We start from the raw sequence: 13,051 nt of genomic DNA on the forward strand, positions 1-13,051 counted from the left end.
TCATTAATTAAACTTTTGGAGTTGGTCGATATTCCATGAGTGCTCGAGTATCTCGCCATTTGGAGTAGATAGTTGTACTGATCCTTGTCGAATAACTTTGACTATTATGTAGGTTCCATCCCACTTAGTGATAACTTATGGTGTCAGACCTGTTTCTGCACCTTTCGCGGGACAAGATCTCCAACAGTGAGTTTCCTAGGTTGGATTTTCTGACTATGGTAGCTACGCAACGCTTGTTGATACTTAGTCGCTCGAATAGATGCTCGATCGCTATACTCCTCAAGTAAATTGATGTTGTCCGCATGTAACTGCTCTTTACCCTCTTCCGAGTAACTTTCCACTCGCAGTGATCTGAATTGCAATTCAGTTGGGAGCACTGCCTCTGCTCTATAAACTAAGAAGAACGGAGTTTCACCGGTGGCTCTGTTAGTTGAAGTACGAACGGACCATAGTACTGAGGGAAGTTCTTTCACCTAGCATTTTGAGTAAGCCTTTAGCTTGTCGAAGACCCAAGTCTTGATGCCTTGTAAGACTATACCATTAGCATGTTCAACTTGACTGTTAGTTTGTGGGTGAGCTACTGAGGCGAAACATGTTTTGATGCTAAATTCTTCACAGAACGCAATGAAGGTCCTGCTTTTGAACTTGCTACCATTATCTGCAATTATCTGATGCGAAATACCGAATCAAATAATTATGCTCCTCATGAACTTCTTAGTTGCTTCTGCGATTATCTTTCCAACAAACATGGAGGGCAACTCGAAAGCATCTTGGGGGGCAGTTAGCTAATAGAATCCTTGGTGAAAAGCTTTTTCAACCAAGGTACGGTAAGACGCATGATTAACACACATGCCTATATGGATATCGAGTAATATTTTATTACCCTCTTCCTGTGTGATGTACTTCATCAAAGATTTAGTTACTTCCCTTTCGGTAGAGCTTGGCATTTACCAATTCGTAGAGCTTGGACTTATGAGTAATTTTCGTTATAGATACATCATCATTAGGGATGTCTCAGCCTATGAGATAGGCTTGGTACGGAGTCATCCAAGTCAGTTTGTGTTCAAGTAGTGCATCATCCGTGTTTGCGAGTTCTACCTCACTAACTAGACCAGACTATTGGTCAAGTTGGGTAGCATCTATTCGCCAAACTGTCGGGATAGATGGTTTGAGGAGTGTCTCGACGAAGACTCCTACGGGTACCAGAGCTCGAGAAGAAGCGAGTCTAGCAAGTTCATCCGCACCAGAGTTGTCACTCCTCCTAATGTGTGTTACTTCTAGCCCTTTGAACTTTTTCTTGAGCTTTTGCACCACGTTCAAGTAAGCCGTCATGTTGTCGTCCGAGCACTAGTACTATTTTTGAACTTGGTTTACGACTAGCTGTGATTCCCCTTTCACGAGAAGTTGCCTGATTCAAAGTGATGCAGTTGAGTTCATCGCCTGTTGGAGATTTGAGCATAATACCAGCCTCCAAGCCCTGAAGCGTGAGCGATCCATCGAAGAAAAACATTCAGTGGTTCTCGATCAAACTTGGCCTTATTTCTTTAACGCGTGTCCATTCGGCAATGAATTCCGCTAGTACTCCCAATTTCTTATGTATGGTATATATCCGGCGTTGAATTCATTGAGCTCGACTGCCCATTGCGCGATTCATCTAGTAGCCTCCCTATTGCATATGACATCCTTCAACAGGTATATCATCACGACGGTGATTCTGTGCGCATGGAAATAGTGTCATAGCTTCCGGGAAGGTATCAAGACTGCATATAGTAACTTTTGCACTTGTGGGTATCATAACTTAGCGTCGTATAGGACTTCGCTCACATAGTAAATAGGTCTCTGAACCTTGTCCTTTTTCTCGGGACATTCCCATTCAACCACCAAGACCATGCTTTCAACTTGTGAGGTAGCTGCAATATACAACAAGAGCTCCTCTTTTTCGTTAGGCGGTGTAAGAATTAATGGCGATGATAAATACCTTTTAAAGTCCTAGAAGGCACGCTATGCTTCTTCCATCCACTCAAACCGGTCATGCTTTTTCAGCAACTTGAAGAAATGCATCCCTCGTCCGCCCATCCTGAAAATAAATTGACTAAGAATTGCAATGCATCTTGTTAATTTTTGAACCTCCTTCAGTGTTCGAGGTGACCAGATTTGGTCAAGAGCCTCAATTTTGTGTGGATTAGCCTCAATGCATCGACTCAACACCAGGAAGCGGAGAAGCTTGCCGGACAGAATGCCAAATGTGCACCTCTCCGATTGAGCATCATACGATACTTTCTGAGGTTGTCGAACGTCTCCTTCAGATCGTCAATCAATGCATCCCCAGTTCTTGACTTGATCATAATATCATCGACATAAGCTTCCACATTGCGTCCAATTTGGGGTTGTAGACAGTTTTAAATACATCGTTGATAAGTAGCACCAATGTTCTTTAAACCGACGAACATCTTTACATAAAAAATACACCAAAATAAGTAGTAAAATCAGTTTTCTCCTCATCCTCTATTCCCATGCTAATTTTGTGATACCCCGAATAGGCATCTAGAAAATACAGCAATGTACAGCCCACTATAGAGTTGACGATTTGGTCGATGCATGGAAGAGGAAAATGATCTTTTGGACATGCTTTGTTGAGGTTAGTGAAGTTGACGCACATTCTCCATCTACTATTAGCTTTCTTGATGAGAATGGGATTTGCGAGCCATATGGGGTGATGAACTCCTCGAATAAAGCTCACCTTAAGGAGTTTGTCGACCTCCACCTGGATGGTTTGCTTCCTATTCTTTGCAAATCTTCGTTGTTTCTACACCACAGGTTTGGAGTCGAGCTTAACAGCTAGTCGATGCTCGATCACCTCCCTAGGGACTCTAGGCATATCAGACGGTTGCCACGCAAACATATCTTGGTTTGCCCGGAGGAAAGTTATGAGCTCAAATTTTTTTTGGGTCAAGGTTAGGCCCAACCTTAACCATCTTTCATGGTTCAAACAGGTTGAGGTGTATTGCCTTGACACCACCATCAGTCTCTTTGTCACTAGCGCTATCGTTGGTCTTACCCTTGGCGGCATCGTTAGACTTGGAGGTGTTAGCAAGGCTTACAAGCTTGGAGTCCTTGATCTCAACAGTGGCTTGATGCTTCTGACGCTTAGAATCCACGCCATTAGAAGTGGTTGCCACTCGACTAAGGTGTTCAGCCATGTCCAGGCTCTGCTTGTTACATTTAACTGCCACACATTGATCTCCCCTAATAGTTATGACCCCTTTGGGACCTGGGATCTTGAGCGTCTGGTATGAATAGTGCACCACCGCTATAAACTTGCCCAGCATTGGACGGCCCAGGATCACGTGTACATCATCTCGAAGTCCGTGACATCGAAGGTAAGCTTCTCTGTATAGAAGTTGTCGATCATGGCAAATGTGGTCGGCAACTCGATCTAGCCTAGAGGAATGGTCGATGAGTTAGGGGTTATGCCATGGAAAGGCTCGACTCCCGCCTTAAGCTTCGACGTCTGAACTCCCATCTTGTCAGGGTTTTAGCAAAAATGAGGTTAAGCGAACTACCCCTGTCGACCAAAGTTCGGGAAACTTTGATTTTGAGGATAGTCGGTTGGACCACAACCGGGTATCAACTAGGGTGTGGAACTGCAGCTGGACGGTTTACTTGATTGAAGGTGATCAAAACCTCCGACCACTTGAGTTATTGAGTAGGCCCAGTCAGGGCCAAATTGACCTCTTATTCGACCATCTTGTATTGTCTTTTAGATTCATACGCGGTGGATCCTCCGAAGATGTGAGCTAGACTTTGGTCGGCCTCGTAGAATTCTGGCTCGTCACTGTTAACGTTCGGCTTATGAGGTTATTATGCTCAGCAATAGTGGCATTGAGCTTTTCATCCACCTTCTTTTTGATGGCATGGCATTCGTCGAAGTCATGTTGGCTGGTCCAATGAATAGGACACCGCTTCCCACCACCTTGACTCAGGCCTTTGTTGTCCCTAGTGTTGCGCGACTTTCTCCTGCCGACCACGGCTATGGTCGTATCTTGACCCTTAAGCTTGTCACCAGGTTTGTTTTTCTTCCCCTTGTTATTCAAGGACTCAGACTTGTCCTTGCTAGATTGAGGATTTTTGGTGCGTACCTGGGCTTCTTTTTGATTTGCACACTTATCGGCCAACTTGAAGAGCTTTTTGACAGTGTGGATCTTCTGAGTAGCCATCTTCCCGAGTAGATTCGTGTCTCGGACGCCTTGCTTGAAGGCAATGATGACTGACTTGTCGGAGATATATGGGATAGTATTACGCATATCGCTGAACCAACGGATGAAATCCCAGAGTGACTCGTCCTCACCCTGGTTCAGTTGATGGAGATCATTCTCTGTTCCTGGGTGCTCGAATATACCTTGGAAGTTGGCTATGAACTAAGCCTTCAACTCGGCCCACGATCAAATCGAGTTAGGAGGCAGGTTCAACAACCAAGACCTGGCAGGTCCATCGAGCGTGGTCAGCAGATAATTGGCCATTACCTTGTTGTCTCCACCCGCGGCTCGAATACTCGTTGTATAGATCTGTAACCACTCGTTGGGGTTAATCTTCCCATCATACTTCTGGATTGGGCCCACCTTGAACTTCTCAGGCCACCGTATCAACCGAAGCTCATGTACGAAAGCTTCGTGGCCTCCATCGAATGCTTCAGGAGGAGGCGGGAGGACTATCACGCCTGTTCCTTTGAGAAGATGAGTCACGTCGACTATCTCATCCTAGAGATATGTGATCATAATGACGGTGGTCATCTTCGCGGCGTTCCTCACGATGGTTGTCTATCACTATATGTAGATCATGTGGATTGTGAGGAATGTGATTCCTCAAGTCTTACTGGTTCCTACACTTATGGATAAGGCAGTTACAGTTTGGCCCACAAAGTAGTGCTCGGGCTTGATCACCTGAGCTTCCCGCCTGGGATCTCTCGACTTGGGGATACTCGCGTCTATGGCTCCTCGAGCCGACGCCTTGCCAGCTGAGGTGCCTAGAATTGCTAGGATTGTTCACTCGCGTAGCTTGGATCTGGGCCACATCAAGTAGGGTCCTGACCTGGTTAACCATAGGGGTTACAGGATTCGTTGGATCCAACTCCAAAAGAGATCTCAGAATCAGATGGGCTCTCTAGACATTAGCATCTGGAGTGCTGAAAATATTGCTGCCCAGACTTGGTTGCAGTCGAGACGATGCTGCTCCGCGGTTGCTATTCTGAGGGAGCTCATTCCTTCGATGCTTTTGCCGCTGGCGGTGGAGGTGTGCCCACCGAAAGTCATCGTTGATGATTTTTTCGGTGGTGGAGGTGTGCCCACCAAAAGTTGTCGTTGAAGACCAAGAGGTACCTGACCTCCTGCAATCCGTCGATAGAGAGTTGTGTCATGGACACATGAGGGTCCAGTTGTAGATGTCTCTGGTGGCATATCGCCAGCAACGCTGGTACCATGAGAGATGGCTACCGCTGCTAGATCCTCGGGAATTCCCATGGTGTTTGGATCTACCGTCATTGGGTCAGCAAGTGGGGTATCGGCTCCTCTAGCCTCGATATGTTCGGCTGCTCTGGCTGGGGTGGAGTCGTCGTCACCACCCTCGTTGTTGTTTGTGTCTATGCACTAGAGAATATTAGGCTCCTTGGGATCCCACTCGAGATGTCTCACCTCGTGGTATGAGTCTAATGGTTTGGACTCCATAATACTGATGCAGATCAGTTCACCTTGATGGTCACATCAGAAAATCATGGTTCTAATGTGATCTTCGATCCTGCTATGGGCGATTTGAGGGTGATCGTTGTTGACACGAAGTGATTGTAGAAGCCAATGCTGGAGAATTCCATACCATTGTGCACTCGGGACATAGTCAATCCTGAAAAGCAGAAGACCCCTACCTGGCGTGTCAACTGTCAAGAATGTGTTCCTGATAATGTGTTCGGAAAATAACAGGGTTACCTTCGTGGATTAGAGATCGAACATGAAGCGAGGCACACACGATGTATACAGGTTCGGACCTTTAGTTGGAGTAATACTCTATGTCCTATGAGGATGATTATGTATGTGTATTCACTTGAGCACAGGTAAAGTGGCTAACCTATTACAATGAGTTGATCAGATCTAGTCTGATCTAGGGCTAAAGTCGTCGAATTCCTCCTGCTTCAAGGTCCTGATGCTTGTCTCGAGTAGCCGAAAAAGAGAGCCTCCCCCGGGGGTCTAGATCCTCACCCTATATAAGGGTGATGTACCGTCTCCTATCTATCTATAATCGATTGGGAGTCATTCTTATCGTCCAAATAGATAGATATGTCACGGACACTAGTCATCTCGAGTTGTGTATGCAATCAAGACCTTTCTAGTATATATTTTCTAATTATGGAAGTATCAGATATCGCAGATTTAATTCTGTAATATTCGGAGTTGTTAAATATACATATGGTATATTAGTTCGTATATAATATATTTTTTTACATGTATATACCCATAGTTAGATATTCGACAAAACTAATCTGCAACATCAAGCCGGAGTAGCATATAATCATCCCTAGAATAAGTTTGCGTACAATCATGTAATGAGGTTCCTTCTGTTTTTGACCATGTCTTTTGAACTACCACAATTCAACAGCAACCAAAAAAAAAAAAGCATCGTCGCAGTGCAAAAGGTTGTGTATTCCCTATCTAAAGCTTGGTGGACCCATGATAACTACAGGCCGGAACATTGCATGTCGCTCCATATTGTGATGTACTTTTCGTATCCGAATCAATTCGGCGTTCAAAATTCCAGAAGAGCGTTGCCGTTGCATTATATATACGCATGAGCATGACACAACTCGGGTCTGCATCACCTGTCGATGATTTTTTTAATAATTTAATCTATTTATTACATATATTAAAAGGCTAAGAATCGAATATTACTAGCATGTGGCTACTGTGGCATTGGATCTCGTGTACATATGTATGGTTACATATATGTATATATATGTATATGTGTAGTTACACATATAATATAAGTTCTATTTTTAGGAAATTTTAGAAAAATATCAAAATAAATATTAATTATATTGATAAATCGATGAAAATAATCTAAAATGCAAAGAAAAATATCTTAAACTAAAAAATATATGAAACAAATTTTGTTAGTTTTGTATTACTGCCACCTACATATTAAAATTATGCGCATGCATGAAAGTAATATTGTTTTCCTTATAACTAAATTAATATATGAAGTATTGATAAATTCATAAATAGATATTGAGATATCCAAAATTAGTGAATCCAATTTTTTTTGTCTTCTTTTTTCATGCTCTGTGCAACAAAAAATGGGTGTAGCATAGGCACGCAAATCTGCCTTGTATTTTATTATTAACCCATGTAGGGCTCTATTTTGAACTTCTAACCCCTTTTGACACGCCATGAATTGTTGTGGCATGACCAAAGACTATTATCATGCCACATGCATTGGCGCGACAAGGTGTGCCACATTGGCGTCATAGTCAGGTCATGGCGACGTAGCTTAGGCCTTGTCGTGCCTGTGCACGTGGCACAACAGGGTTGTCACGCCAAGCAGCCCTCATGTGTGTATAATGTAAGTGGTGCAGGATGTCATTGAAGATGTCGGTATTTTATTGTTTGTGTACTAACTTGAACATAGGTGTAGGATGGATGGATAGTGTGCAACTTTGAAGAGTTCATATATGGTCTGAGATCGTACTGGACAGAGGATGAGGAAAAAGAAGAATACAAATCATAGGACAAGAAGATGCCATGTGATGAGAACACACCGATAATGTGTTAGTGTGGGATCCCAGCTCGAGAAGGTGTGGTGCCATCTGAGCTCGACCATAGTTACTAATTTCATGACATATGCACTATGCATATACATATATACTAGGGACTCTATGACATACACCACATGCAATTAATTTCACACGTCAAAAAGGTCGACAGACAACTAATTGTGGTGCAATGTAAACTGTGATGGAGCAAAATCCTAACATATTACATAAATCTTCAAATTCTTTCTAAACTCTAGGTCACCTAAATCATCTCAAATCTACAAAATCGAGCAAGAAAAGAGAGGAGGACACAAAATATACCTTTCTAAGCCCACCCTCGCGAAATGCACTAGAAATTTGGGTTAGAAAGGGCAACTAACGACAACAAGGAGTTACATGTTGGGCTCACGTAAGTAAGAAAGGAAGAGAGGGGAGAAGCTGAGCACGACCTTTTTTTTTCTGATGTGACATGGTGACAAGGAGGAGTTACATGGCGTGACAACCCTATTGCGCCACGTGGGATGGCGTGAAAGAGCATAAGCTACATCATCGTAACCTAACTATGACGTCAATATGATACACTTATCACGTCTATACATGTGATGCGACTTATAGGTCTTTCGTAAGTAAAAAAATAGATCCTACAGGTTAATAATAAAATATTGAATTAAAAAGGTTAAAAAATCCTACTTTCTCGGTTTGTCCCATTCACATGATCGTCTTCACCTCAAAGCTCCGGTCACCCCCATCCCTTTCCAATTTTGCGGTTCCCTCCCTCTCTCGCTGGACGCGTCGCCGCCACCCCCACCCCACCTCGCTCTCGGCTCCTTCCCCCATCTCCCTCCCTTCCCATCCATGGCGCTCCAAACCCTAAACCCTCACCGGCACCCGGCCTCCGTCTCCCCGACCCCGGCGCCCCTCCCGCGTCGCGGCCCGCCGCAGCCCCTCCTCCACCTCCCTCCCCGCCGCCGCCTCGCGGGCGGCTGCACATGGCCGCGCGCCGTCGCGGTCGCCGTCTCAGGGGCCGTCAACGAGGCGAGGAGGCTGCCGCCGTCCGAGGGCGGGGACGGGAAGGGGAAGGAGACGGACCTCGCCACGCTCGGGAACCTCTGCGTCGACGTCGTGCTCAGCGTGCCGGAACTCCCGCCGGCGCAGCGCGAGGAGCGGAAGGCCTACATGGAGCGCCTCGCGGCATCGCCGCCCGATCAGGTCGCTTACTAAATGGTCTCAGATCATTGTGTTCTTATCGTAAAACTAGGGTCTCTGACGTATTCATTGGTTGTATTTAGCGTTAGATAAGGACATACTGAGATGCGCGGAAATGTGCAAACCTTTAGTTTTGGAACCTTTGTTTTGGTTATAAATGATTGTCTTGAGGCTCGAAAACTGTCTTTATGCTTTATGCGGTTGTTCCTTAGCTGTATTTGGCCGTAGATTGAGTGGATGGAGCAAAGATGGGAACTTTCAGTGAGAACTGGAGGATGGCTTTGTACTTATCGACGAACATAAGTTAGTTGCCTGCCTACCTTCTTTCCTCAAAGAAAAAAATCGGAAGATGTCAGGTACACAAGATTACCAACCCTGTTTGTTTTATTGTGACAAAAGTGGGATCATTCCATCAAATTTTAGAGCGGATCAGAGACTGGAATGGAACCAGATGTGAACGGCTGAATATGTATCAGTTTGTAAATTGTAAGCTGTAGTATCTGTTTAGGCGATTGGTTGATCTGACATTGTTGGAGGTTTCCTGAAATGTAGCAGAAAATTGGTTGTTATTTTTATCTGCTTGGGATATGGAGCAGAAAATGTGGAGAGCTGGGTGATATGTTTACTATTCTGTCATAGAAGAACACTATGATTGATTGATGTTTAATACTTAATGAGTAATTACATTTTCATGTGTCATAATGCAATATCTGGTTTTCATATGTTCTGAACATTTTGTATTCTATCACTCGAACAGAAATTTTGGGAGGCTGGTGGAAACTGCAACTTAGCCTTTGCTGCGGCTAGGCTTGGGCTTCGCTGTTCCACACTGGGGCACGTAGGAGAGGAAATTTATGGAAAATTTCTTCTTGATGTGCTTCAAGCGGAGAGCATTAGTGTTGTTGGGATGCTTGAAAATACTGATGCTACTGCATGCCGCCAGGCCTATGAAACACTTCTATGTTGGGTTCTTGTCGACCCATTTCAGAGACATGCTTTTTGCAGGTTAGAACTGACAGTTCTCATGCACTCCGTTTCTTTTGAACAAAAAGAGTCCTCAAGTTTCAATTATGATATCGAAATTCATGTTAGCTATTTCTTTTATTGGTGTAATGTGCTTGGTCATTTATCAGTGTTGCTTTCTTTGCAATGTCAGCCGTGCAGACTTTAGTCAAGAGCCAGCTTTCAGTTGGATACGTAAACTTCCAGCAGATATCAGGACAGCTATTCATCACTCCAAAATACTGTTTTGTAATGGCTATGCTTTTGATGAATTCTTCCCTGATGTCATCGCATCCTCTATTGATTGTGCAATTGACGCGGGAACAGCAGTATTTTTTGATCCCGGTCCCCGTGGAAAATCTCTCTTACATGGGACTCTGGATGAGAAGAGAGCACTTGAGCATGCTCTTAGGCTCAGTGATGTCCTCCTTTTGACATCAGATGAGGTTAGCTGACGTACATACAACTGTACTTTTTATTTATTATTACTCTACAGTAATTTATGCAACTACTCTATATAGCAGATTCATTGTTCAAAAAATCGGTGATCGGGATTAATCCGTTAATCAGGGATTAACTGAATTAATCGGTCAACTATTAATCGGTTGGTCAACAAGGAATATACCTTTTTTTATGTAATCTAGCAATATAATATACTAGAATAAACATGTATAAGAAGGAAAAATACTAAAATAGATATATCTCTCTGGGTGAGCCTTTTCCTTCTTGGGCCAGTGGCCCACCTCTCTCCGTCTCTTATCTCTCTTTGCCTCTCCCTCAGCCCCTTTCTCGATCTCTCTCTCATTCACACACACACAGGATGGCGACAGTGGCGAATAGGGTTTGGCAGTGGCGGCGGATAGGGTCAACGGTGCGCGGTGCCCTTCCAGATCCGGCGACTTGAGGAGGGGTGGGCACCCGAGCCGCGGCGGCACGAGGGGCGGGTGCCCGAGCGGCCAACTGAATGGGCTTGAGGAGGGGTGGGCTCGAAGGGCAGCGACGCGAGGGGCTAGCGCGATTGCGCGAGACACTGACGCTACTGAGGCTGCAATGCGTTTTGAGGGAGGAGATTAATCGATGGTCAAGGGATTAATCAGTGGTCAACCCGATTAATCGGTCTGACAGACCGAGTAATCGGTCAGCCGATTTTTGAGCCGATTTCACCATGATCGACTCGTTCCCCTGCCGATCAGCGATTAATCCCGATTAATCTCTGATTGGCCAATTTTTCAACACTGAGAAGAATGATAAGTTTATCATATGCCCAGGGCAACAGATCTCTTGTAGTCTGAAGATGAAATGTACTGTGTTACATCGATACACTTTTGTAAAGATTTTTTGTTTGCTGAATCTGGCCTGATTTAGATCACAGTTACATGATTGTTGCATATTTATTCCTGCTTTGTTTTAATTTTTCTCCTTTTTCTATTTATTGGTTTGCCAGGCTGAATCACTTACAAACATCAGAAACCCGATTCAGGCAGGGCAAGAGTTGCTAAAGAGGGGGATCCGCACAAAGCAGGCTGTCATCAAAATGGGTTCCAAGGGATCAATCATGATCACCAAGAACACTGTTTCCTGTGCGCCTTCTTTTAAGGTACTAATTGTGCCGATAAAGGGCCTTCTTTTGTGAAGTGCGTAAAAAATATTCTACTTTTCTGAACTGTCGCACTGTTAGTATTCACTGTGTTCTCTGTCTTCATTAGATTAACGTTGTGGACACGGTTGGATGTGGAGATAGCTTTACTGCTGCTATAGCTTTTGGGTTCCTCCATGACTTGCCGGCTGTTAACACATTAACACTAGCAAATGCAGTTGGAGCTGCAACCGCCACTGGCTGTGGAGCAGGTAGGAATGTTGCTCACCTGGATAAAGTACTGCAACTCTTGAGAGAAGCCAATCTCAATGAAGAAGACACAGCATGGAGCGAGTTGATTGAAGGAAGCTCTCTCTGTCCCGAAGTCTCAGTCCTGTCAAGGACACCAATCAATGGTTTTAGCGACCGCCTTGTGCATGTTCCTGTTTGTGATGTGCATTCCAATCTTCTGCATATGTTCGAAGCAGTGTCAGAGCGGAGCACTGTCCAGGCTTAAATCCATACTGAACAGTAGATGGCTGTATTCTGTTTGGCATCATTTAGATTCTTCTTTTACAGTTTTACTCAACCATCACACTGTTTTTAGGTGATGACTGATAGTTGGAGGCTAGCCTCCAGGTAAAGCTATTTGTTGAAAAGAATGTGCTTTTGGAAGCTATTGATAGCTTTGCAGCTGCGACCTCGCATGGAAATGATGGATCTCATTTTTTGGTCTAACTTGAGCACGATTTGATGCTACAAAGTGTCTCCTTGGCTCACCAGTTTTCATCTGATTGCTGGGATCCCCTGATTGTTCTGTCACTCTTGAGGCTCTCTATTACTAATGTACTGGCACGGAACAATGTTTTCTTGAGAATTTTAATGTTGTTCATTTTTTAAGATCTGTGCTGCCCAGTTGGTGCATAGAGTTCCCATGGAAATGCTTCTCCTGTTCGGGCAAAACCTTGTGCGTGTTTAAAAAAGAGTTAAATTATCCCGGATCCTTCATGGTCACGTCCGGAAGAAATCGGGCTACTGCTTTTCAAATTGACATTTTGAGCTGTGATGTCTTGATCCCTGTTTGGGTTTTAGCTGAAGAGGTGGAGCCAGCACCATCCATGGCGCGGGGCGGGCCGGTTGTTGGGATGCCGCGCGTCGCGTAGGCGTGCGCCGGCGCACGCAGGGACCTGACCTGCTTCCGCTCGCGGCACCATCTGCATGCATGTCGCCTCGCCGACGCGCGCGGGTGGGCTCATCGTGGAGGCGCCGCGAGGGTCGCGCCCCACCGGACCTCGGTGGAGCCGTGGAGTGGCTGGGTTCTTCGCGCGAATCGACGAGCACAAAGCTCGCGGTCACCCCGCGCAGCTCCCGGCTCCCGGCTCCCGGCCGAGAGGAGCTCAACTGTTCAACCGGTGGTGCGGTGTGCTGCCGGGAGATGCCCGATCGATCGGCTACTCTTGACTCGGTGCTGGACG

At 45.1% G+C, this 13,051-nt stretch overlaps 1 protein-coding gene across 1 annotated transcript; it reads left to right on the top strand.

Annotated features, from left to right (window-relative positions):
• Positions 1–8,532: 8,532 nt before the first annotated feature.
• LOC133911655 (fructokinase-1-like) lies at positions 8,533–12,331 on the top strand. The gene is made up of 5 exons (XM_062353992.1): positions 8,533–9,001; positions 9,756–10,003; positions 10,155–10,446; positions 11,445–11,597; positions 11,707–12,331. Exons 1-5 carry the CDS (start codon positions 8,648–8,650, stop codon positions 12,091–12,093), a joined length of 1,434 nt encoding a protein of 477 aa, XP_062209976.1. The 5' UTR covers positions 8,533–8,647; the 3' UTR covers positions 12,094–12,331.
• The last annotated feature ends 720 nt before the right edge of the window (positions 12,332–13,051 follow it).

This window comes from Phragmites australis, chromosome 3 (genome assembly GCF_958298935.1).
Source record: "Phragmites australis chromosome 3, lpPhrAust1.1, whole genome shotgun sequence".
NCBI lineage: Eukaryota > Viridiplantae > Streptophyta > Magnoliopsida > Poales > Poaceae > Phragmites > Phragmites australis.